The sequence below is a fragment of the Poecilia formosa genome, unplaced genomic scaffold (assembly GCF_000485575.1).
Source record: "Poecilia formosa unplaced genomic scaffold, Poecilia_formosa-5.1.2 Scaffold392, whole genome shotgun sequence".
NCBI classification, from domain to species: Eukaryota; Metazoa; Chordata; class Actinopteri; order Cyprinodontiformes; family Poeciliidae; genus Poecilia; species Poecilia formosa.
In genome coordinates this window covers 139,895-165,189 of record NW_006800331.1, presented here as the reverse complement: position 1 = coordinate 165,189, position 25,295 = coordinate 139,895, and the positions used below count along the sequence as shown (strand labels likewise).

The window sequence follows — 25,295 nt, the reverse complement described above, 5'->3', positions numbered from 1 at the left end:
AATGCCTTAGCTTCGGTGTATTTTGTTGCTATTATTTGACACATTTGAGACATAAATTTCACATGTAGTGTTTGCCACACATTTCAGCTTCCAGCCAACAAAATAACATGTTGATGACTGGGTGAGGTATACAAACATTGCAAATAAGCAAATTAAGGAAGGACATAAGTATGCCATTTTCATATATTTGTGTTTAAAATATAAAACTAAATTCATTTCTTGAGATGAACATTGTACTTTGTGTTGCGATCCCTGATTTTCTAAGTCAGTTTTTTAGAGAATATTTAAAGTTTTAAGATGGATGAAAGCTTTGCTTTAAGAGTGGAAATAGTGTAAGCCAGCTGCATAGCAGTCAGTGTACAGCAACAGGTGGGGGAGGGTCAAGACATTGTTGCTCCATAGCTTTCACAGATGAAATGTTGGTGCTTCATCTGGTGTCATGAAGACAACTCTAAGCTGAACAAATATTAAAGAAAATGTTGATTCCTAAATTGTAATTTTCTTACTAACCCTATGTTAGCGGTAGTTTTCAATGTGGTGGAGGCTGCACTAAACATGATCCCTGTTTAAAAACATTGAAGTTTACTATATTTTACCTTAAAAAGCATATTTTCTGGCTGTCAGACAACCTTTGATTAAAAAAGGCATCCTAAAAAAATAATGTAGACGTCTCCAATATAGAACATACTCCAAAAGTTTATCTTTCAATAGTGTGTCTGAAATGCTGAATCATAAAAAGGTTTTCTGCATAAAGACTATGTGAAGTGAGTGTGTTTGATAATATGGGGTGTGCAGAGAGCCATTCATTAACCTCCAGTGCTTATAACCTCTGATCCGATCTGAGGAAGATTAAGTGTAAAAATAATCACTATAAAAGTACAAATGTGTAGACTGTATCCATGGCTTCCAGTTAAATTGATTTTTATTTATATTTATCTTATCTGCATCATCTGAACTGTTAAACATTTTGGAGAGGTTTTTAATTAAAATAAACCGTTAAAGGAATTATTTGAGATGAAATTATTTTATTTTTTTTACTAACGCAAGTGGCTGAAGCACAGCAAGGCTTTATTTCGTAACAGTTAATTAAATCAGGAATAAAACTGGTTAAATCTCAAAAACAGATTTCACACGAGGAAAGAGCCAGTGTCCTTCCAGAGCTCCCTGGATGCTTCCGGAGAGGGAACACTGAGCCGTTTCCGCCGCCATTGCGGATTTCAGAGAGAAGATCAGCCGTAGCTGCCGCTATCCATCGATGCTGTGCAGAAAGCATACACAAAAGGAAGACAAATTTAACATTTTCACGAGTATCAGATTTCGGAAACACAACTAAAAACACGTCATAGTGATTTTCCTTCTCGCCGTGCAGCCGTTTTCACTGACTGGCTCCGACCTACACTCAGTGAAGAGGTCGTAGCTAGCGCGGTGCTAACTGCCGAGCTAGCTAGCTGTACGGCTAGAATTTCAGGACTCCGGAGAAGCTCAAGAAATCACCATGGCTCAAATCCTGCCTATCCGCTTCCAGGAGCACCTGCAGGTATGCGAAGAAGCGCTACAGCTTCACAATTCCCAGCGTTTTCATTACATGTCTTTTTCTCTGTATAATAACCGTTTGACAGTTTGCTAGACAAGCTAACGTCAATACCCGCAGCAAATGAATGACCTCCCCTCCCCCGTTTAGCCAACTGGTATCTTCATTCATCAGTCTTATGCTTGTGAACTCGAGTTAAAACGCTTCTCTCTACCAGAAACATTTCTTTCTGCCACTCTTTTATAGGCATGTTAAACAATTCTTCATTTTTTCTGTAATGGTTGTTGTACGTGTAGCTTAATTAGTTGAGCTGCTAGCTTTTGCATAAGCGCCTGAACCGTTAGTTAGCGGATCGTATGGGATGTTGAGAGTGATTTAATTATAACGGCGCTGGAGTATTTAAGTTACCGTTCAGGCACCATCGCACATTGTGCTTAGGAAAGCTGTCATAAATACGTTTGTATCACATTGTTACAGTCACAATGGCCTTCGGATGAAGAGAAGCGGGTTATTAAAGCCCGATCAGCTGCAGTTTGACAGGACCTATTGCCATGTAACGTCATACACAGAGCGTTGTGTCACGACTAGCGATTTGCATTGCACGTTTTATCTAAATGACGTTTCTGACTAAATGTAATGTCGTCAATCTGTCGTCTGACGCAAAATAGCGACTCGATCAATGAGGCGTCCGATTTTTCCCCAACTATTTAGATTTCCCTAAAGCCGTAGATATGACTGCAGTACATTTCAATCACTTCCCAGCTTCTGGTTCTGCTGGATTATTGAATTTGCATAGGAACTCCGACTGTGAATGTGACTGTGATTATATTTCTTTCGCATATCTGAATAGAAATTTAATTTGGTTTTTAAAACCGCTTATTTATGTCATTTTTCTGATTATTACAATCCTACACATGGTACATAATGTTCTCTATTTAACTTTATGGTCACATTTTCTGGTGGTATGGCAGAGGTTTAGGAAAACTTGCCACACCTAGATGTGCAACCCTTATGCTAAAAATTCCAAATTTGATTTCTGGATGAGGAACAACTAGTGAGGATTAAATCCCTTTTATTTGCTTTGCACTCTAAGCAATAACTCAAAACATATATTGCTCAAAAATGCCTAAAACTGTTGGTTGTGTGACACTCAACCCAAAACTTTGAATGTATAGATAGCATAATGATGCCAAACTTGAGGCTGTTAGTTTTCATGCTTAACCCAAGGATAAACATAACATCAAAATGTCTGACATCACTGAGCAGCCTTAATCTATAACCTTATGAAATGTTGTTTTTGTTTTTTTTTCTTCTTAGATTTCATTTTAATGTTTTAGTAAAGCTTGTGAAAACTTACCATTGAGTTATCGCCAATTATTTATTTTAAAATATAGCATTATGTAAAATAAAAGAATACTTTTTGAAAGACAAAAAAGATATGAGCACAAAATCCACACTACATTTCATCAGTATTATTGTGGTTGGCAGATGACTTGTGTTCATAAATAACAAGGTTATTCATTATTTATTCCTTGCATACATCGAGTACTGTGGCCATATATCAAGCGTCCAGGTTTTCAGAATCCCTGGTATAGTATCTAATGAACGTAATTGGGCAATTTTAACTTGATCGCCTTTGACTGGTGATCAGAAGTCCAAATATAATAACTACATCAACAAACGGGGTCTTTATTCCATCTATGGGCATTGGGGAACACTTAACTGCATTTTCACCTCTTTCCTCAATGTACTTGATTTACTGAAATGAATTACTTCAACAGCTTGTCACCAAGTTGAGCATGAACCTGCCAATTGCTGACCAATTTGAGTCAGGTTTTTGTAGCTGGAGGGATAGAGTTAGGAGCTGGCGCTTTAATGCACTTCACTCTGAGTTTATTCAAAATGAGACCGAAACAAGCGCTTTGATGCATCAGTGGGGTCATCTTGCAATTAGTGATGAACCCATCAGGCTTTTCCTGGCTGATACGACTTTATGATATTTTCTAAAGCCTGTTATATGTGGAATAAAAATGTGCTGCATGTTGCTCTCAATACAGCAAAAAAGGATATAATCACAAGGATGTCGTCATTTATTTATTAAAGCAGATTTGTCCCTAATATTTATGTTTTTCTGTTATGGTTTTTACTTGAACTTGTTCAGATATTGGGAAACAGTTTTGCTAAATTAACTGTCTTGGGTGGGGGGAAGACAATTTCAGTATTTGATTTGATTATCTCTGGCTAATTGAGTTGTGCATCTTTACTTGTAGGCTCTTATTTCCTTGATGGATTCTAAGCAATTAGTGCTAGGAAGGAACCAGCATTTCTCCTTCCTGGGTTGCTTGTACGTTATATGTAAAGTATTTCTTTGTTGCTTTTTTTTTTTTTTTTAGTATTTATTTTTTAAAAACTTATTCATCATGACATAAATAATGTCCATAATGTGGGTTTTGCAACCCATGGATGATCTTTTACATCTCTTGCTCTAGAAATGTAAAAGACTGTGTAGGCTGTGCTGCTCAAACAGTTTTCATGTCTCTGTGACAGCTCCAGAACTTGGGGATCAACCCAGCCAACATTGGCTTCAGCACTCTTACCATGGAGTCTGACAAGTTCATCTGCGTGAGGGAGAAAGTGGGTGAGCAGGCCCAGGTTGTCATCATTGACATGGCCGATCCCAACAACCCAATCCGCCGGCCCATCTCCGCCGACAGCGCCATCATGAATCCTGCCAGCAAAGTTATCGCCCTTAAAGGTAAGCAATCGCTTGAATCCATGTCGTATGGTTAGGACATAGAGAGTGTTTTAAGTTTTTTTTTTTTGGTTTTTTTTGACATTGTCCAAAAAAGTAAACGTTAACAGTTAAGATTTGGCCGGTCAAATTTCTTGCTATTTTTTTTTTTGTCTAAGTCACGGGATCATTTGTGTAAATTAACTGTGTTGTCAGTTACGTAGCTTTCATATTCTGCTTTTCATTTCGATGTTCATAAGTAGATCATTTCCATCTTTGTTTGTCAACAACTGCAGTGTAGTGTTACCAATTCCAATGTAAAGTACTATTAGGAAAAGTAGCAGTAGAAATAGTAAAATGTCATGCTGTCATAAATGCTTTGTCTGTTTTGCTTGTTTTTGCTCTTTTTTTCATTTCTTACTGCTCTCTTATGTTTGCAGACGGTGAGTTGAATTTTACATATCCCGAGTTGTCAAAGTGTTCCTGTATGCACTGTCTTAAAATGTTTGCACTTTGCTGATTGTAATTTAATCCAGTGCTTGAGATAAAAAAACCCTGCAGAAGCAGAGATTACCAAAATGGCTTTAAATTCGCCATCTTCTTCTTCTTTTTTTTTTTTGTAGTGTGTGTTTGTACATTTGATACAATGTACATATATTTTAATCTACATCTTATTTTCCACAACATACTGTACAGCATATTTTTAAGTCTTCTGTTTTGTACAGTATGTAAATACACATTTTAGGGTTTATTTAAACCTTTTAAAGACTGCAAAAATATTTTTGCCTGCATGGAATTTTGAGTTTGTTTATTTGATGTGTGATATAAATCTTTGAGTAATTGCATCTGGGCTGGTGTTGAACATGTTAAAGCTGATTTACAGATAGGAAAACACCTTTAATTGCCTGCATCCGTGGTGAGAAACGAAACAAGCCGTAGCGTTCCAGTACAATTGTTCCCGTTATCAATCAGATATTTAAAAATACTCAGCAGTGTAGTATAATCATGTTTGCTTCTGTGAATCCTTTTTATTTTTCCACTAGGTTATAAAAATTAAAAGTATGGTTCCACCACTATTACATCGTCTACACTAGTAGTATGATTTTTGTATGATTTCACCCACTTAATGATGTTTGAGGCTCTGCAGTCTCACTAATCAGTTCTTCCTGGCAGCCAAAGAATATTGTGCTGAAGAGTTTCTGCAGTTCAGCCTTAATTAAGGGATGGGTGAAATTAACTTAAATATTTTTTCTTGATTTTTTTTTTTTTTAATTATTGCAAATTTAAAATCGGTATCTTTTTTTTGCAGTAGATTATAAACCAGAAACACACATAGGGCTCTTAAAAATAAAATGGCCTCTATTTTCCTCCACATTAGATTGCTTTAGTGATTTGATAGTGTTATTATTACTTTCTTTATGTTAAACATATTAACAATTTGACTTGCATTTAACCCTGTTTCAGTTAATTTTACAGACAGAATTGACAAAAGTCGTTCTGCTTTTTCACAGCAGCTCTTTGCTTCAAACGTCATAAAATTCATTGACTAGCGTTTCAGCAGCTCTCAAATGTTTTGCTAGATCTATGGGCAGGACAGGTGAGACGATTCAGGCAAAATGGGAGCTGATGCAGGTGCTCTGTCATGATGAGCTTTATTGTACAGGAGGAAAATATGAAGATCAGAGGAAAACATTGATTCATTAGAGCAACAAAATATTGTGCACAGCCTGTGATAAATCTGGCAAGCTGGGAACACCAAAAATTGGCATTGATCTTAAAAGAATGTACCAGCACATTCAGAGCTGGGCTGATGGTTACATTTGAATAGATTTATAATATCTATACTTCATTGTCTATTTTGGATTGCTTATTTAGAATAGCCACTGCTAATGAGGGATATTTGCTCCACATAGCTCAATAAACAGACACTTTCCTCCAACAAGATTGAACTGGAGGAAGAAAAAAAATGGGTTTGAGTGCATCTGTCCAGCATCCTCCTCGTTATCACATCTGTTTGTCTTTGTGCTTCTTCCTAATCTGCATTCACACCCAGCCTAAATTAATCCACTCTTTGTTCTTAAATACATCTTAAATGCCGCTGAAGCTCGAACATGCCCAAAGTTTTATTTTTCTGGGTGATCTTAGAAGTTGAAGATTTCACACAGAGTCTTCAGTTTAACCTCCAAAGGCCATCATGTTTATTTCTGGAGACAGCATTTTATAAAATATGCCTGGCTTTGCATTAAAAGGCAAGAGAAAAAAAAATACACCTAAACAATGTGTCTGCCACAGTATCAACAAAAACATTGCAGTTCCATTATTACACATTGGGTACAAATTATGGAGAAGAAAAATATATTTTGTCTATTAAAATCTACAAGACACGCCAACCGAAGCATTGTATTATATTTATTTTGAGACTAAAACATTTTAAGAACAATCATCTGAAAAAACTTATCTTATTACTTGTGATAAATGCAAGTATATCCCAAACAAAAGGATCCACCTGGCCTGTAACATATGTCCTCATTTTACAATCCAGTTTCGCCGTTATGGTAACGTAGCTCCATATTTCAGCTGTGTTGTCGTCTCCCTTATAGAGTTCCTACATAGCAAAGTGGCAAAGAAATACAACACGGGGCTGCATTTAAGAGCAGAAGCTCCTTTTTAGCAGAGGCGTTAATTGCGACTTTAACAAATAAATTTGACATTAAGAGGTTGTGGCATTTAGCGTGATTGAATGCAGATCCATATTAGTGGTTGCTTTTGTTTTGGCCTTTTTGTTTTTCTGCTGTTTCTGGCTATTTTTTTTTTATTTAATGGCCCGTTTTTGTAAGTCAAGTCCCTGATTTCCAGCACTTATCCAGCAGCTGGAGTAGGTATGCCTCAATGGTAGGTTTAATCCAAAAGTTTGCTTTGGCTTGTGCGTTGTCGTACCTTAAGTCATAACCCTTATTTGAAGTAAATATTTGAAATGGTGTCGGATGATCACGGCATTCATTTCTGTCACCTTTTCTCTCGATGTTTTCAGCTGCAAAGACCCTGCAGATATTTAACATTGAGATGAAAAGCAAGATGAAGGCTCACACCATGACAGACGACGTGACTTTCTGGAAGTGGATCTCTCTCAACACCGTTGCCCTGGTCACAGACAACGCCGTGTACCACTGGAGCATGGAGGGCGATTCTCAACCAATCAAAGTGTTTGACCGTCACTCCAGCCTGGCAGGCTGCCAGATCATCAACTACCGTACTGACGCCAAACAGAAGTGGTTGCTCCTCATTGGTATCTCAGCTCAGGTAGAATCACGAGAAGAGCGCTTTAATGATAAATGAGTCTAACGGCGACAGTGAGATATATGGTTTTATTTTTTCTTTCTCCTTCAGCAAAACCGTGTTGTTGGTGCCATGCAGTTGTACTCTGTGGACAGGAAGGTCTCCCAGCCTATTGAAGGCCATGCTGCTGGCTTTGCACAATTTAAGATGGAGGGCAACACCGAAGAATCAACTCTGTTCTGCTTTGCTGTGCGGGGACAAGCGGGAGGAAAAGTACGATTTAGCAGCGCCGTGAAGCCTCCCGCTCACGGCTGCATAGATGAAGAGATCACAGCTGACTTCATCCAGATTCCAATTTAAATGTACTTAATTGAAAACCTGAAGCTTAACACAAACCCACATTGGCTGACTTTGTCTTCATTTCTTTTTGACTTCCAGCTTCATATTATTGAAGTCGGAACCCCGCCAAGTGGAAACCAACCATTCCCCAAAAAAGCCGTGGATGTTTTCTTTCCTCCGGAAGCCCAGAATGACTTCCCTGTTGCTATGCAGGTACAATGCTTCCATATGCTGTTGATCATTAGAATGCAGTTTTGTTCAGTTTATTTATAAATCACCAATTCATAACAAATGTTAACTTACGGAAATGACTTGGTTTCAATTTGTGCAGTTCTTTTCAGTCCAAATTTAATTTTGGGCTAATGCTAATTATAAACTAAATCCAGACAGTGCCTGAGCCAGCTTGTGACATTGCAGAAGTCAGGATTTGTAGGGAATAGTAGGACTCTGATTGGCTACCGTTTCCCAGTCAGCGTTCTTTTGGATCACCATAGAAATGAACCGTTTCATTCTTCCTCTGGGAGTGTGGCTTCCAGCCGGTGGTTGCTAGCGCTACCTGAACTTTCACATTTAGATGCTAGCTGCATGTATGACCCCTTTCTCTCTTTCTGCACGTCTAGATCAGCTCCAAGCAAGATGTCGTTTTTCTCATCACAAAGTACGGCTACATCCACCTGTATGATCTGGAGACCGGAACTTGCATCTACATGAACCGGATCAGTGGGGAGACCATTTTCGTCACTGCCCCACACGAACCCACTGCTGGGATCATTGGAGTTAACAGGAAAGGACAGGTAGATTTTCAGCTGATAAATAAATAAATATCTATCTGTGTTTATCAAATCAGGACTAGAGATCAAACATTAGAGCCAGCTCCAAATTAAACACCTAACAATTCATTTTTAAACTGGCTCTTGTCTCACGCTCGACAGGCATGCTTGAACTACACTCTTACACGTTTGTGTGTGTGCGTGTGTGTATTAGTCCTGACATTTGTTGGTGATTCATTTTCCCTGTGGTATGTCAGCTTACTGCCTATCAGCTTGGGTCCTTGGGTGTGACCTTGATTGAGTAAATCTGTGTGAAAATATCTCGCTGCAGCAGCATTTTTACTTTCGGGCAGCATGTGACAGCCACAGCAGGGAGGCAAAGCTTGGCTAGGCAAGCTGCACAACCTAATCCTGTTGTTTGTCTTGGCTTGCACCTGCAGGTCCTACACACACTGCTCAGAGTGTTGCACATGCCTACAGTGACAGATATTTTAGCACTGTGCATAAAGACAAGAACATATTTTGAATTTGAGTTTTGGTTCAAGTTTAGTTTTTTTTTTTTGTTTTTTTTATTAATGTAATCCAGTGGTTAAATCAAAATCAGTTCAGTACTTAAGTGCAACATTGCTTAACTACAGTTATTATTTTTTGGGGTGGGGGATTTTTTTTTCTTTTACATTTTATGGTATGATCATTTTGAATGTAAGCAAATTACACACATTCTTTTACATCAAATGTAAAAAAGATCAAGCGGTGTAAAAACTTTTGATGACGTGTGTCTTTGTTTCATCAGATATAGTACGTTAATGATTTTCTTTTCTTCCCCAGGTGCTTTCGGTGTGTGTGGAGGAGGAAAATATAATCCCATACATCACCAATGTGCTCCAGAACCCAGACCTGGCTCTACGCATGGCTGTACGCAACAACCTTGCTGGTGCCGAGGAACTATTCGCTCGCAAGTTTAACACCCTGTTTGCTGCAGGAAATTACTCTGAAGCAGCCAAGGTGGCGGCCAATGCTCCTAAGGTACTTCTGCATGCCAATGTGCATGCACACACACATGGACACACGCACGACATCACATAAATGCTCAGTTTATGGTTACAAACAAAGGAGGAGATTTGTGATCAGACTTAAGAGCCCCAGCCAAATACTGTGAAATTCTTTATTTATTTTTATATATATTTTTTATATTTGATGAAGAGGATGGATTGTCCATTTTCTGCTTCAGGGCATCCTGCGGACCCCAGACACCATTCGGAGGTTCCAAAGTGTTCCAGCACAACCGGGCCAGACTTCTCCTTTGCTCCAGTACTTTGGCATCCTGCTGGACCAAGGCCAGCTCAATAAGTTTGAGTCTCTGGAGCTCTGCAGGCCTGTTCTTCAGCAGGGCCGCAAGCAGCTACTGGAGAAATGGCTGAAGGAGGATAAGGTAGATGCATTTCCTTACCAACAGTCAAGCTGTACTTAAAACCTCTTGAAAAAGTCAATTGTCTCCAGGTGATTTTCTCACTGTATGCTTTTTGAGGATGTGTCTGTCACTGGCAGCCAAGTTCACTTTGTTGGATTATGGAACTGTAAAAACCAAATTTCAGTTTTCTTTTTCTTTTGTTGTAATAACTTTAAGTCTCACATTTTGTGTGATTTTGTTGTTAATTTGCTTTGTGTGTTTGTTTCCAGCTGGAATGTTCTGAGGAGCTCGGAGACCTTGTAAAGTCTGTCGATCCCACTCTGGCCCTCAGTGTGTATCTCAGAGCAAATGTCCCAAATAAAGTCATCCAGTGCTTTGCAGAGACTGGACAGTTTCAGAAGATCGTTCTTTATGCCAAGAAGGTGTGTGATGGAGAACGTTTATGTATTCTATGTTTGTTGGGTGATCCAGAAAAAACATATTGGGGAGTTTGTATTTTAACTTGGCTTATCTAATGTTCAGATAAAGGATTATGAGTTGGTTAAACCAAAGGAATAATCTGTGGGTCCTGCAGGTGGGCTACACACCAGACTGGATCTTCTTGTTGAGGAACGTTATGCGGATAAGTCCAGAGCAAGGTCTCCAGTTCTCCCAGATGCTGGTTCAGGATGAGGAACCTCTTGCTGATATTACACAGGTACAACATATGTGTCGGCTGTTAAACAGTACAGTTGTGTTACTTATTTTACATTTTAAAAAAAAACAAATAACATTTACAAACATGATTAAACACGTACATGATTGTGTTTCTCCAGATTGTTGACGTGTTTATGGAGTACAACCTGATCCAGCAGTGCACCTCATTCTTACTAGATGCTCTAAAAAACAACAGACCCATGGAAGGACCGCTGCAGACACGTTTACTGGAAATGAACTTGGTTCATGCTCCACAGGTAGATGCAAATAACCAGAAGTTTGATTCAGAGTTGCCAATGATTGTTGTTTGACAATTACAAGCAATGGCTGAGGGGTTCTACTCTCAGAATCAAATACCGACATAGTGAACAACAATGGGTTAGTAATGTAAAATGAGTGATTACCCTCCAAACCCTGTCATACAAAGTGCTACAAGCACTGAGAATGGTAGCAGGAACAGCCAGTTTAAAGCGCCTAATGACAATTTATCTTTCATGTGTCATATCCTTAAGGTGGCAGACGCCATCCTTGGCAATCAGATGTTCACCCACTATGACCGCGCCCATGTGGCACAGCTGTGTGAGAAGGCTGGCCTCCTGCAGAGGGCGCTGGAGCATTACACAGACCTGTATGACATAAAGCGAGCCGTGGTGCACACGCACCTTCTCAACCCAGAGGTATCAAATTGAAATAAACTCCTAAAAATTACAATTAAAACACCTGAGTGATGAGGAATTTAGCCAGGTTGCGAGGAGTGTAGTTGTATCTGCTGCATGTTTTCTGATCGTTCCTGCAGTGGTTGGTGAATTTCTTCGGCTCCCTCTCAGTGGAGGACTCCCTGGAGTGCCTGAGAGCCATGCTGTCAGCCAACATCCGCCAGAACCTGCAGATCTGTGTGCAGGTGGCTTCAAAGTACCACGAACAGCTCACTACGCAGTCCCTCACTGAGCTGTTTGAGTCATTCAAGAGCTTTGAAGGTGAGTTGAAAATACGTTTCAAACTTGGACGTAAGGTGGAGATTGGTTGATCTCACAAAAATTATTTTATTTTTCCAAAGTGTTTGTGAAAATTTCGTTGTTTTTTTCCCATCTTTTTTCCAGGATTATTCTACTTCCTGGGTTCTATAGTGAACTTTAGTCAAGATCCAGAGGTCCACTTCAAATATATTCAAGCCGCCTGCAAAACCGGCCAGATTAAGGAGGTGGAGAGAATCTGTCGAGAAAGTAACTGCTACGACCCGGAGCGGGTGAAGAACTTCCTGAAGGTTAGAAATGAGCCGTGTAGAACTTTTACCCTACTGTGAAGTTTTTTTTTTATTATTATACATATTATACATACATATTATTATACATTTTATTTTATCAAAATACAAGTTTTTATTGCCAATAATGCTTGTATTTTTTTTTTTGCCCAACAGGAGGCTAAACTTACTGACCAGCTTCCTTTAATCATTGTATGCGACCGCTTTGATTTTGTCCATGACCTGGTCCTCTACCTGTATCGCAACAGCCTTCAGAAATACATCGAGATCTACGTCCAGAAGGTACTTTTCTTCTCTTACAGGCAGCTCTTCTGATGTCATCGTGGTTGTGCTTTTCTCATTTTTGCATAAACACGACGATTTCTTGATCATTTGCTCCAGGTGAACCCAAGTCGTCTGCCGGTGGTCATCGGAGGTTTATTGGACGTGGACTGTGCTGAGGATGTGATTAAGAACCTGATCATGGTGGTTAGGGGGCAGTTTTCTACAGATGAACTTGTTGCTGAAGTAGAGAAAAGAAATCGGTAAGAATGAAACTACCTCAGACGTGAAACCTATTATCACACATATCTGTTACATGAGGTGCGTCAGAGTGTTTTTCTCTTGTCCCTAAATCAGTGTTTTATTCTCTCTGCAGTCTGAAGTTGCTGCTGCCCTGGTTGGAGGCTCGTATCCATGAAGGCTGTGAGGAACCCGCGACCCACAATGCTTTGGCCAAGATCTACATCGACAGCAACAACAACCCTGAGCGCTTTCTAAGGGAGAACCCTTTCTACGACAGCCGTGTCGTGGGCAAATACTGCGAGAAAAGAGACCCCCACCTGGCCTGCGTGGCTTACGAGAGAGGACAGTGTGACCAGGAACTCATTCATGTGAGCTACAAATAAGAAGCTGTTGATGGAATAAGTTTAATTCCTTACAGCCGAAATTATTGGCTAGGCGCATAAATGTGGAATGCTTTCATGTTTCCATGATTTGTTTCTACTGTATATGTTCCAGGTGTGCAATGAAAACTCGCTGTTCAAGAGTCTGTCCCGCTACCTTGTACGACGCAAGAACCCTGAGCTGTGGGCGAGTGTCCTGCTGGAGACCAACAACTACAGAAGACCCCTTATTGACCAGGTCTGACCAGCTTCTGTCTCTAATACCGAAGCTAATATGAATTCAATATGCTGCAACTTTTAATTGTGATACAGTTCAGGATGAGCGGCCTTAATTCAGAAATATCATCACAGCCTTCATATTTTAACAACTAGGGTTTAACAACACATCCATTAAACCCCTGCAAAACAACAAAACGGGATCCAAGTTCAAAAGAAAGTGACAAAATGCAATTATTAGAATATTTTCTCCCATTTTGGTTTTTACACAAATGTTTTAAGATGATCTTCTCTGTTTTAGTTTGGACTGATAGCCAATAGTGTTTCAGCTCTAAGCATAACAAGCGTAACCAAAGGGAGGCATACTTTTGATTTCTATATTAACACAAACAACTGACTGACCAAATTATCATCAGCCATTGAGGATAAAGTGCGCTGTTCCTCTGCTGTAGGTGGTCCAGACAGCATTATCAGAGACTCAGGATCCAGAGGAAGTATCCGTCACAGTGAAGGCTTTCATGACGGCCGACCTGCCCAATGAGCTCATTGAGCTGCTGGAAAAGATTGTGCTGGACAATTCTGTCTTCAGTGAGCACAGGTGATGCATCGGCCACCCCCTAAAACCCAAACAAACCCCAGTCTGACTTTTTAGCCGATTGTCTTTCAGGTTTTTTTTTTAAGCAAGTTACTCAGATATCCATTTCTGGCTTCCTCTATGGACTTCCATAACCCATATTAGTTTTGTCAGTTGAGAAAATAAACTCTGGCATTTATGTAATTTATAACATGTTAAAATGCGTTGCTCTTTTCAGAAACCTGCAGAACCTGCTCATTCTGACAGCCATTAAAGCTGACCGAACTCGTGTTATGGAATACATCAATCGCCTTGACAACTACGATGCCCCAGACATAGCAAATATTGCCATCAGTAATGAGCTGTTTGAGGAGGCCTTTGCAATTTTCAGGAAGTTTGACGTCAACACCTCTGCTGTTCAGGTGAGGCCCATGTGCTCCACTGTTGTGTGCTTCCAATGTACTTCAGGTTTTTTTGTTTTCTGTCTTATTTTAATACTAGTCTCCACAGTAATAACCATGTTTTAAGCTTTTTCTTTGATCTTCTTCCTTTGTAGGTTCTGATTGAGCACATTGGAAACTTGGACAGGGCATATGAATTTGCCGAGCGTTGCAATGAGCCTCCAGTGTGGAGTCAGCTGGCCAAGGCCCAGCTGCAGAAGGGAATGGTCAAGGAAGCCATCGACTCCTACATCAAGGCTGATGACCCGTCTGCTTACATGGAGGTGGGACAGGCTGCAGCCCAAAGTGGTGAGACATTCTCTACATGATCATCTCTCATTTTAAAACCTCTTCCCTATTTTATTTGAAATTGCTGATGTTTGGTAAATGTATAATCGACGGGTCGTGTGCAGGAAACTGGGAGGATCTGGTAAAGTTCTTGCAGATGGCTCGTAAGAAGGCTCGGGAGTCGTATGTTGAGACGGAGCTGATCTTCGCTTTGGCCAAAACCAATCGTCTGGCGGAGCTGGAAGAGTTCATCAACGGTCCCAACAACGCTCACATTCAGCAAGTAGGTCCTGGGAGCTCACTCGCATCTGGAGCAGCTGGCGCTCGAGGCGTCCGTTCTGGGTTTGACCTCCTGTTTCTTTTTGTTAAGGTGGGCGATCGTTGTTATGACGACAAGATGTACGATGCAGCCAAGCTGCTTTACAACAACGTCTCCAACTTTGGCCGTCTGGCCTCCACGTTGGTGCATTTGGGAGAATACCAGGCAGCCGTAGACGGAGCGCGCAAAGCCAATAGCACCCGCACCTGGAAGGAGGTGATGAAGCTGATTCGTTTTATTATTTGGTATTGCAATGTATTTATTGACTTACTTGTGTGAAGTAAATTTTTCTGCTCCTCCAGGTGTGTTTCGCCTGTGTAGATGGGAAGGAGTTCCGTCTTGCCCAGATGTGCGGTCTGCACATCGTCGTCCATGCCGACGAGCTGGAGGAACTAATCAACTACTACCAGGTATTGCTTCAGTCAAATATGAAAAAAAAAAAAAAAAAAGATTTTATACTTTGAATTTCGATTTGATTTCTGAAGGTAGGCATGAATTAATTTCACGGAAATTACCATGGCCTTTTCATCGGACAAAACATATCTGCTATGAGAGCAAATGGCTAAAATCCATTTTTTTGTGTCAATGCGAGTCCTTGCTTGGTGTCCTTCAGTCCCTCTGTGTCTCCTGCAGGACCGCGGTTACTTTGAAGAACTGATCACCATGCTTGAGGCCGCTCTGGGTCTGGAACGCGCCCACATGGGAATGTTCACTGAGCTGGCCATCCTCTATTCCAAGTTTAAGCCACAGAAAATGAGGGAACACCTGGAGCTCTTCTGGTCCCGTGTCAACATTCCTAAAGTAGGTGTTTGATTCTTTGTCAGTCACTCAGCAGTAAAGTCATTCATTTTAGGCAAATATGCATAAACTGGGAAATTAAAAACAATTCTGCTGATGTTAAATGTGAGTTAATGAAATTATTTTTGTGTGTGTGTATTTCAGGTTCTCAGGGCAGCTGAGCAGGCCCACCTCTGGGCTGAGCTGGTATTCCTTTATGACAAGTATGAGGAATATGACAACGCCATCATCACCATGATGAACCATCCAGCTGACGCCTGGAAGGAGGGCCAGTTCAAAGACATCGTCACCAAGGTAACGAGGAGAAAAAGAATCAATGGCAACAAAAGAGCACAAAAAAAAGAAAAAAAATACTACTGTTGTGTTTTTGATGAGGAAAACGGATCTGTGATGAACTGAACATCTGCGTCTTATTCCAGGTGGCGAATGTAGAGCTGTACTACAAGGCCATCCAGTTTTATCTGGAGTTCAAGCCGTTGTTACTGAACGACCTGCTCATCGTGCTCTCTCCCCGGTTGGACCACACCCGGGCCGTGATCTTCTTTAGCAAGGTGCAATTAGCCCCGAATAAAATCAAATCATCATACTGACGGCAGCTGAAGGTCATTTGAAACGTTGTGCATAGGGGTGCTCATTAACTTTATTTTAAATCTGATTCTGTGTCCAGATGAAGCAGCTGCCTCTCGTCAAAACTTACCTGCGGTCGGTCCAGAATCACAACAACAAGGCAGTAAATGAGGCACTCAACAACCTCTTCATTAATGAGGAAGACTACGCGGTACGATGCGATCTGTGTCATTGTTTATCTATTCTTGTGCTGCAAGTTTCAGCCTTTTAAATATGTTGATATTTAATTAGGGACAAAAAAGTTGACACTTTTTTTTCATATAACATACATAGACTTTGTTTGTCAAATGGTTCGATTTTAAACTTTACCCCTCCCCCTCCCCCATCCTGTGTTTTTGTCTTTCAGGCTCTGCGAACATCCATCGACGCGTACGATAACTTTGACAACATCTCACTGGCTCAGAGCCTGGAGAAGCACGAACTGATTGAATTCAGGAGGATTGCAGCTTATCTTTTCAAGGGCAACAACCGCTGGAAGCAGAGCGTCGAGCTCTGCAAGAAGGACAAGCTCTACAAGGTGCGGTACCGTCTCACCGTTTGTGCCAGAAGCTGCGCTGAAATGCAAAATTCCAGATGCGCTCCCTTTCTTTCCCTTCCCCACGAAAATCCAAATTACAGATGTGGCTTTGTGATCTCCTCGCAGGACGCCATGCAGTATGCATCAGAGTCCAAAGACACGGAGCTGGCCGAGGAGCTCTTGGCCTGGTTCCTGAACGAAGACAAAAAGGAGTGTTTCGCCGCCTGCCTGTTCACCTGCTACGACCTGCTGCGGCCAGACGTGGTGCTGGAAACCGCCTGGCGACACAACATCATGGACTTCTCCATGCCATACTTCATCCAGGTCATGAGGGAGTATCTCTCTAAGGTGGGTTGGCTGGTATGAGCGGTCTCGCACTGAGATCTGGTTAGAAACATAAAAAACAAAGCAGAAAATGATGAGTGACATGGCGCCTCTCTCTTTCAATAGAGAGGCTCTTTCTCTTTGAATAGAGAGGCTACATGTCACTTATTGAAAGATTTGGAGAAAGTTTTGCAAACTTGCACCATTCCTTCCTTCCTATGAAGACCAGCAAGCTAAAAAGTGTTTGTGAATTATGTTTGTCAGTAAAGTTTTCTCTCCAGTCCTTCAATATTGGCAGCTCTGTCTGTCCTCACTCCTCTTCCTCTGCTGCTGTCATCATTGTTCCATCATTAATGTCGCGTTTTGTTTTTCCATCCATTTTGAGCTGCTTTTCCATACAGATGTTTTGCAGAGGAGATTCAGAACTACTTCATAGCTCTGTTACAAGTCAGAAAATACAAGCTGTTGTCTTCATTACAGGTAGCAAACTTAAGGGAAGAATTTCTGAAAAACTTTAAGCCAAAGTGTCTTAGTTGTAAGATTCTTTTTTTTTTTAACAGTTTAAGGTTAAGACTAATTTTGTAGCATTATTTTAATAGCATAATTTATTTGCCCCCCTTGCAGTTAATCCATCTAGTTTTGCATTTGCCTAAAATGCAAAGTGAGCAATTTCTGCACCATAAAAATCTCTAAGTCTGCATTTGTATCAAAAGTGGCATTAATTGCCCACACCGCTCGGAGGGTTTTGTGTGGTTCCCTTAGGGACGAGCCTTCTGTTTGATCTTTTTCTCTTCTGTCAGTTTCTGTTTTGGGGAGACTCCTGTTTGTTTTTTTTGTCCTCCTTAAGTTGCCTCTCTGAATTTCCTTTCCAGGTTGATGCGATAAAGGAAAAGGTGAAAGTCGAATCCATTTTCTGATCATTCTTTTTGACCCCCTCCCCTACTCCCTCTGCCATGTCCAGTAGTCTTTAGTTTGCGGGAGTAAAATTAGCAGAAACTGCATGCCCCCTCCTCCTTTCATGTCACTCTGCCGCTTCCGACTGTAATCTCCACTAGACAACCCACCCAACCCACTGTGCTCCGGAGTGGGGCTCTTCACCAACCTCTAAGGCTCTGTTTGGAAAGCTGCTGAGTGGTTGCTCAGACTTTTCTAATTCAAATAAAATGAGAATGTTTCTTGGTTGTAAAAAAAAAAGATTAAAATCCAAGAAAAAGAGAAATCTTTTTAGTAATCTATTCTATCGGTATATAATGTGGTTGACCAACACAAGCCTCCATTCCCCCTTTTTTCCCAGCATGGGACTCTGGGAACGCTTTTTCTTGAGTTGAGACATGAGATCAGGCTGGAGTTGGCGGGTGGAGGCAGCACAAGACTTGAAACTACAGCGGAGGTTCACCCTCAAGCAAAGCAGCCCTGAACATATAGCTAGAGCAACAATTTAATGTTTTAAGACTGAAATATATTGATGATTTTAAACTGGCTCAGTCAAAATCCAGACTGAGATTTAAAATAATGCAAGGCAGAATTTTAGGAGAGCTAATCCCAGACCTGCTGTTTTTTGTGGTTTCAAAAAAACAGGGCAAGTTCTAGAAATGTAAAGCTGCTGCAGACCTGCTGCTGGAGTTGGCTCTACAGAGTAAAGACTTACTCAGCCCTGGATACAGTATATCACCACACTTGCAGATTATAAAGTTTATGGTTGCAACGTGTCTGATGTCAAGGGGTATGAAGGTTTGTGCAAGACTCTATAAATAATACACCAAATATTGGCATTTAATCGTTCGATGTTGGGAAGATTGCTTTATGCTATCTGTTGACATTTTATGACACATTTAATTGGTAATCTCAGCATCAAACCAATTTGATTTGATCATGTTGTTAGCTGCTAGTCTGTGTAGCCTATCAAATCTAATGTGTAAAAACCACAATTTTGTTTACTGCCAGAATTTTGAGGAGACCTGGAGGCTCCCCAGAATTCTGAGATATTTTTTTATTTTATTTTATTTTTTCTGCCACATTTAATTAGTGATTCTGTGAGCTCAGATGTGCAGCCGCACATGGAGACGGCTTTCCAAACAGATTCTTAGTGTGAAGAGTTCCTCTCTGGTTGGATCCCTGTCCTGCTGTTGTCAGGTCCTCTCATTCAGAGCCACAGATGGATTCGCTGACCTGTTAACACCACTCGGCTGCAGTCTGCCGTTAACATCCTAAATTAGTTCATCTTAACTTCAAACAGCTTTTTTTTTTTTTTCCCTTCAAAATTTGCTCCCGTTAAAGGTTATTTCTTGCTTGCGTACAGCTGTTTGGCTTGGATGCAGCTAATATGTCTATATAGGATTTAGTCTGCAGCTAAGTTGAAGCCTAATTTCCGTACTGGAGCAGCCACAAAGCGTGTTTATCCAGAGATTTGTTTTCTTTTATTACGTGGACTGCCTAATTCCTCTGTGCTAATAAACAGATGTTAACATAAAATCCAAACTAAGTGTATTAAAAGCGCCAAAAAAGTGTTCAATATTTGTACAGTACATCTCTTCAAATGACAGTTTAAATGTATGATGGCAAGAAAACATTTCATTTGAGTGTGTTGGTTGGGGAAAGAAAAGTAGAACAAGCATGTCCCCCCCCCCCCCCCCCCCATGTCCCCACTGCCCCCCCTCCCCCCTCCCTCTGCCTCCACCTCTGTAGCCATCAGCAGCACTCAGACCAGGCTAAAAGATGTCGCCGCTGGCTGTTCCTGCTTCTGGAAACCTTGAATTGGCTGAACAGAGTCACCCCCCCCCCCACACACCCCTTCGCCCTCTTTCACTCTCCTCCCGCTGTAGCTTTGTCTTTCTCATGCACCCTCAAAGAAGAACAGAACTAAACTGCTGCTTCAGCATGTTTCTCAACCCCTTCTCCTGTCAAATGAAACTGCAGCCTGTATTTTCTCAGCATAGCCTGCTTAACCAGATCGGCCGTAGTTGTCTCTGTGTCGCCGTATGTAGAGAACTGAACCCAAACGTGTTGGAAGATGCTCTCTGGGGCAGCTTGGTTCTTGCTTTCTTTTGTCCCTTCCCTGCTTGTTTGTTTCTGAACTGTGAAGGAAATTCTTTAGGGGGGGGGAAAGAAATGAATCGGGTGGCCTAAGCAAATTGTTTTTTTTTGTTTAATCAACTTCTCATAGCTGTTTAAATTTTTTGTTTTTTCACATTGACTTGGTTTAAGGTGAAATAATTTAAATATAACATGTTTTTGTATTACAATATTAATCAGTAACCGTATTACTGATTGGAGTTTGGATTGACTTTTCATTTCATAGTAAGTAGAATATTTCAGCGGAAAATGGGGGAGTGTTATGTTTCCCTTAATCAAATGTGATAAGGAGTTGGTTCTCTACATACTCATACATGTTCTGGGTGGCTGGATGGTGGGACCATTATTGTCCAGTAGCTCTTTGTCTTTGTCTTTCCTCCTAATTCCCTAACTGTTACCATGGATAGGTGGATGTCCATCTGATAGACGCCTGTAGCCAAGCTCGATTAGAGTAGCAGGTAGCTGTTTAACTCTAGTTAATCCTCATGCCTTATGGAGGGTCTCCAACATATGAGCAAGGTCTGCCGCCAGCAGCCTGTTTTTTCCTTATTTATTTACTTAAATCTGGACTGTATTGATCTTCGCCTGTCAGGAATGGTCCCATCCGTCAGCCAGTGAAATAACCCCGAGGTCAGTTTTGTTTTTTTTGTTGTTTTTTTTTTACAAACGTGGCGTCTCTGCCTGTGCTCTTCAGGAGCCGATCGCCGACTCTTCAGCTCAAGTCTGACTCGGTAATGTTTTCCCACAGGTGGACAAACTTGAAGCCTCTGAGTCTCTGAGGAAACAGGAGGAGCAGGCCACGGAGTCTCAACCCATTGTTTACGGTAATAACAGCTTTAACACTTTAACTGAGTTAGAGTCTCCAGATTCCTTCAAAGGCTGCATTTAAGGGCCAATTTTGTCCCGTCAGTGCACCGAAGGCCGTTCCCTTGTTCTGTTGATGGAGGGGATTTTAGTTCTTCTAGCAGTGTAAGAACAGAGTGGAAGCTAGAGTGGGACAGGAGAAATGGTGCACCAATTGCAATTGTCTGGCTGATCACCGATCATTAAAAAAACCTGACTTGTCGATACAAATTTACTTTTTTTTTTTTTGTCTGAAAAGTTACTAATTATAGCGACGGATAAGTTGGCATTAGGGATGACTACTGCTAACCGCGATTGTGCAGCTTTAAATATGGTAGCACAAAAACGCTGTAAGATATCATTTACCAACTTTATTTGTTAATTATTTAATTAAAAAGCATTAAATAGTATTAAAAGGTCATCAGGATTTCGAGCTGCGTTTCTACCAGGTTGTGTTTGGCGTCGTCACAGTTGCTAGGAGACATTACATGCACCAAGGACAGGGACAGGAATAAATCTGAAGGCAGCACCGTCCAGCTTCACAGCCGCTCACTTCCATCATTGGCAGTCGGCGAGTGACCCGACCTGCGTCTGCCAGGTCAGCCGGGTCAGCTGGGTGCAGCCTCTGACTTTGGACACACCCATAGTGAAGTCATAACTCTGACAGCAGATTCAGAGTTCCTTTACAGTCCAGGACAGTGTCGAAAAGTGAGGAGTGTGATTGAGGTATTTTCCACGTCTGAATTAGGATGGACTTTTATCTATCCAGTTGTCTAACTGTTGTTCATTTGTTCATCTGGCCAACAATCCATTCAGCCATTCGTCTTTTTGTCCTCATTTTGTGTGTCAGTCCATATTTCTATCTATGCTTTTATTGTTTTGTTGTCTTATGGCTGACATCCGTCTATCCAAAGCCCTCCAGTCTGTAACTCCCTACTTTCATGGTTTGCAGGCACACCACAGCTGATGCTAACAGCAGGGCCCAACATGGCCGTGCCTCCTCAGCAGGCGTATGGCTACGGCTACACGGGGGCACCAGCCTACGGCCAGCCGCCGCAGCCCAGCTTTGGTTACGGCATGTGAACACCCAACCTCCCACCCGACACAGTCCGACCTCCCATCTGTCCCCCTTTTTGTTCCTCACCAGCTTCCCATGGTCTTCTACTCACTGCAAGGGCCACAAGCAAGCAACAGCCCACTGTTGTTTTGAGTATTAGTATTTTTTTTTTCCTTTTTTTTTTTTTTTTTTAGATCATCCTGTTACAGGAGAAAATATTCTACAGCACTGAAGGACATTTATTTGTATTGTTTGAAAGTTGTTGGACCACCTGTTTTTTCACATTCCATATTTATAACAACTTATTTAGACTTTTTGTTTTTGCGTTTTGTCTCGTTTTTCTATTGGTTTGTGAAGAAGTGGACTTGCTAAAGCTCAGCATTGAACCTTTGAAGTAGGTGGAGGAGCATCGGATTTTGCACTCATGAAGAAATTAATGTAGACAAGCTCTTACTTTTGATGTACTGAACATGTGAACAGCCTCCATTGTCTTGTCTGTAAATGCATTTCATTATTGTATATTCTGAGGAGAAAAAAAAGGTTACATATAATATTAAATATTGCCATTTCAATGGCTATAGCTAGCAACACTAAGTAATGATAGTATATTCTGCACAGGCGTGTAGCTTTATGGAGTTTTAAATGCATACAGACGTATGTCACTGTGTGACTGAGGGTGTTGGTATGTGTGTGTGTGCGTGCGTGTGTGTCTGACCCAAGGGTCTGACCAATAATTTTAAGCCTCCTCCCAGCCTGAACAGGCCCGTTCACTCCATCCTCCTAGATGTTGGCTCTTCTTTGGCTCCATATATTGAGGTGACCTCTTGTGCCGTGTACAGTGCTTGTGTGAGACTGTGTCTGTGTATGTGCAAGGACGAGACCACGGCCACCAAACCCCAGGGTCCCTAACCGTACTGTGTGTGCGTGTGTATGTATGCGTGTGTGTGTATTTACTCCGAACCTTCCTCTTACTGAGGTCTGTGTATGCCAGGTGTTGTGCTGTTTCCCTCGGTCACCGTTACCTCTTTTTGTTTTTTGTTGTTTTTGGGGGGGTTTTGCGTGTACAGATGTGAACATGACGAACTGAAAACTTCTAGCTGGAGACTCTACCTATTCGCCCCCCACCCACTCTTCTCTTTGTTCGTCTTTGTGGTGAACAAAGAGAGGGAAGAAGGTGGGCGGGTGGACCCCGTGGCGTTCTAATGACGGTTTAATGAAGATCCGTAACACTCCTGTAGGTTGTGTGTTTAGATTTAAGATGAAGAAAAAAATGGCTCTTTGTCGAGAAGGGTCGTGAGTTGGAGCCTCTTATCACCCTTGATGTACTTAACTTCCTTCCATGCTTTAAGCTGTGTGTGTAAAGTGTCATCCTATCCCTAACATAAGTTTGATTCCTTTCTGTTGTCATGCATAATAGTAGTTAAGGGGATCTGTCATTGATACATGGAAGATTATGACCTAACTGAAAGGGAAGTACTATCCTGAATAAAAATGAAATTAGACTCCAGTTTCCTGTGTGGCATGAAGTAGCAATATGTCGACTTTTCCTGGTAAATGTTTCTCGAGAGATGAACAAGATTGTCTCGGCCAAATCCCATTTTAGATCCTGCTTTCTGTAGATTTCAATTGTTGGTTTCTCATACAAAGCCATTTGTGGAACCGAAGTAAATGTAGCAGAAGAAAGGTACTGCAGCTTATAAACGTTGTAGGTTTTAATGCAACAGAGATTCGTTTTTTTTGTCAGTATTACTTAAATTTCAACAAAAAAAAAAAACAGTAAAATAATCACTAAATAAAAGAATAGGTTCAAGTACTAATGTCCTAGTTATGTCAAAGGCCAAATAAAATGAGTTGAACTGATGTTTCTCGGATCTTAGCAGCACTGATATATCTCCATATTTTAGTTTGGATCATAAAACATCTAGAAGATGAAGGCATTTAACAGATAAAAATGCGGCAGACAATTTGAAAATTTTATAGTAACTAATAACATTATTTGTGTTTGGAGTAGGCATGCATACTTGTTTCTCAACTGTAATTGGAAAGACGTCACGATGATGAAAAGATGAGGAACCTGGGAGCATTCGGTGCCCAACACAAGCGAGGGGGAGGCAGCCTCAGGCTGACGGACACCAGAGCACCAAACCTGACAAGGAGATGTCAGATCGGCGAAGAGCCGGAGCAGCAGCCATTGATGCCCGAGAGGCACAGGGAGGCACGCAGGGAATCAAACAATACAGCACATCCTCACCGTACAAGATCAGTGCCAGTTAGAAGAAAAGATGCCTGGTTCCAGACGGTCTGAGAACTCTTCAAGGAAATCTGACTTTGCCTTGATACAGAACAGAACAATCATCAAGGTGAGAGGTCATAAAAGTATGAGAACTTTAAAGGATATTGTGTAAAAAAAATCTTTTGAGCTTCATATGTCATGCTATGTCATTCATCACAAACATACTTGGTTGCTTTGATTCTTTTATGCATGTTTAAGAAGTCCTTGAATTTCCTGTTTGAGCCAGTTGGCGAAAGCAGCAATTGGCAAACACCTGGCATTTGACCTGCTAAAAATCAGTTAAAGTGCAAGCCCGTTTTTATTGCTGACTGACTGCAGGTGCATCTCGGCAAATTAGAAGATTCTCAAAAAAAAAAAAAAAAAATGTTTTCAAAAAGTTACATTCATAGATTGAGTTCACACAGTGATTTAAAAGGATTTATTTGTGTTCAGATGGAAAATGTTTGCCTTCAACTAATAAAAATCCAAATTATGTTTCTGAGAAAATCTAAAATGTTACATGAGAGGCAAGAAGCTTTTTATCACAGAAAAGTGCATCCCTCAAGTCTATGGTATAAGACTTGAGGTTTGATGTGGTGTAAGATGGAGGTGAATCAGCCAGTAACACTGTTGAACCGTTAAGATCAGTCTATTCATTTTCCTCTTTACAATACTTCATGATAGACTATCCATGACGTTTAGTCAAAGTTGTGAGGCCAATCAATAATTATATCATTGTCCGCCCCCTCTGAATTTCCCACAATCCTTTAAATGGTCTTTGTTTCAAAATCCTCCCAAGGCTATGGTCCTTCTTTTGCTTGTGCATCTTTTTCTTCCATAGTTTTTCCTTCCACTAAACTTCAGCAACTGATTCTGCTAATGGAGGAAGTAACTTTTTTGGGGTGGTGGGAGAACTGGTTTTGGGGGTTTTCATTTGCTGTAAGCCAAACTCACTAGAATTAATATAAAATATATCTGTGTTATGAATCTATGTGCTTGTTGAATGCAAACTGACAGAAATAAATGAACGTTTCCATGAAATTTAAATT

General features: G+C 40.9%; 1 protein-coding gene across 6 annotated transcripts; it reads left to right on the top strand.

Annotated features, from left to right (window-relative positions):
• Window positions 1-1,137: 1,137 nt before the first annotated feature.
• Window positions 1,138-23,481, top strand: LOC103154595 (clathrin heavy chain 1). Of its 6 annotated transcripts, XM_016662833.1 has the most exons (35): window positions 1,138-1,537; window positions 4,079-4,286; window positions 4,703-4,705; window positions 7,294-7,562; window positions 7,650-7,811; window positions 7,977-8,090; window positions 8,498-8,671; window positions 9,476-9,673; window positions 9,879-10,079; window positions 10,328-10,480; window positions 10,633-10,755; window positions 10,874-11,011; window positions 11,267-11,431; window positions 11,551-11,731; window positions 11,855-12,018; window positions 12,172-12,297; window positions 12,397-12,539; window positions 12,653-12,887; window positions 13,015-13,137; window positions 13,568-13,713; window positions 13,928-14,111; window positions 14,246-14,438; window positions 14,543-14,700; window positions 14,788-14,952; window positions 15,039-15,146; window positions 15,370-15,537; window positions 15,679-15,828; window positions 15,954-16,085; window positions 16,202-16,312; window positions 16,508-16,678; window positions 16,805-17,026; window positions 17,875-17,895; window positions 20,667-20,704; window positions 20,823-20,898; window positions 21,870-21,958. In XM_016662833.1, exons 1-34 carry the CDS (start codon window positions 1,496-1,498, stop codon window positions 20,851-20,853), a joined length of 4,920 nt encoding a protein of 1,639 aa, XP_016518319.1. In that variant the 5' UTR covers window positions 1,138-1,495; the 3' UTR covers window positions 20,854-20,898; window positions 21,870-21,958. The 6 variants fall into 6 exon arrangements, with proteins under 6 accessions (XP_016518319.1, XP_016518320.1, XP_016518316.1 ...); XM_016662830.1 differs by lacking the exon at window positions 20,667-20,704 and having other exon boundaries at window positions 1,139-1,537; window positions 21,870-23,481; XM_016662831.1 differs by lacking the exons at window positions 4,703-4,705; window positions 20,667-20,704 and having other exon boundaries at window positions 1,139-1,537; window positions 21,870-23,481.
• Window positions 23,482-25,295: the final 1,814 nt, after the last annotated feature.

Bases quoted from the DNA above. Each gene is read 5' to 3' on its own strand.
- LOC103154595 (XM_016662830.1), top strand. From the start codon at position 1,496: ATGGCTCAAATCCTGCCTATCCGCTTCCAGGAGCACCTGCAG. The intron at 12,540-12,652 runs GTAAGAATGAAA...TTCTCTCTGCAG, and splicing joins GAAGTAGAGAAAAGAAATCG to TCTGAAGTTGCTGCTGCCCT. The intron at 13,138-13,567 runs GTCTGACCAGCT...CCTCTGCTGTAG, and splicing joins GAAGACCCCTTATTGACCAG to GTGGTCCAGACAGCATTATC.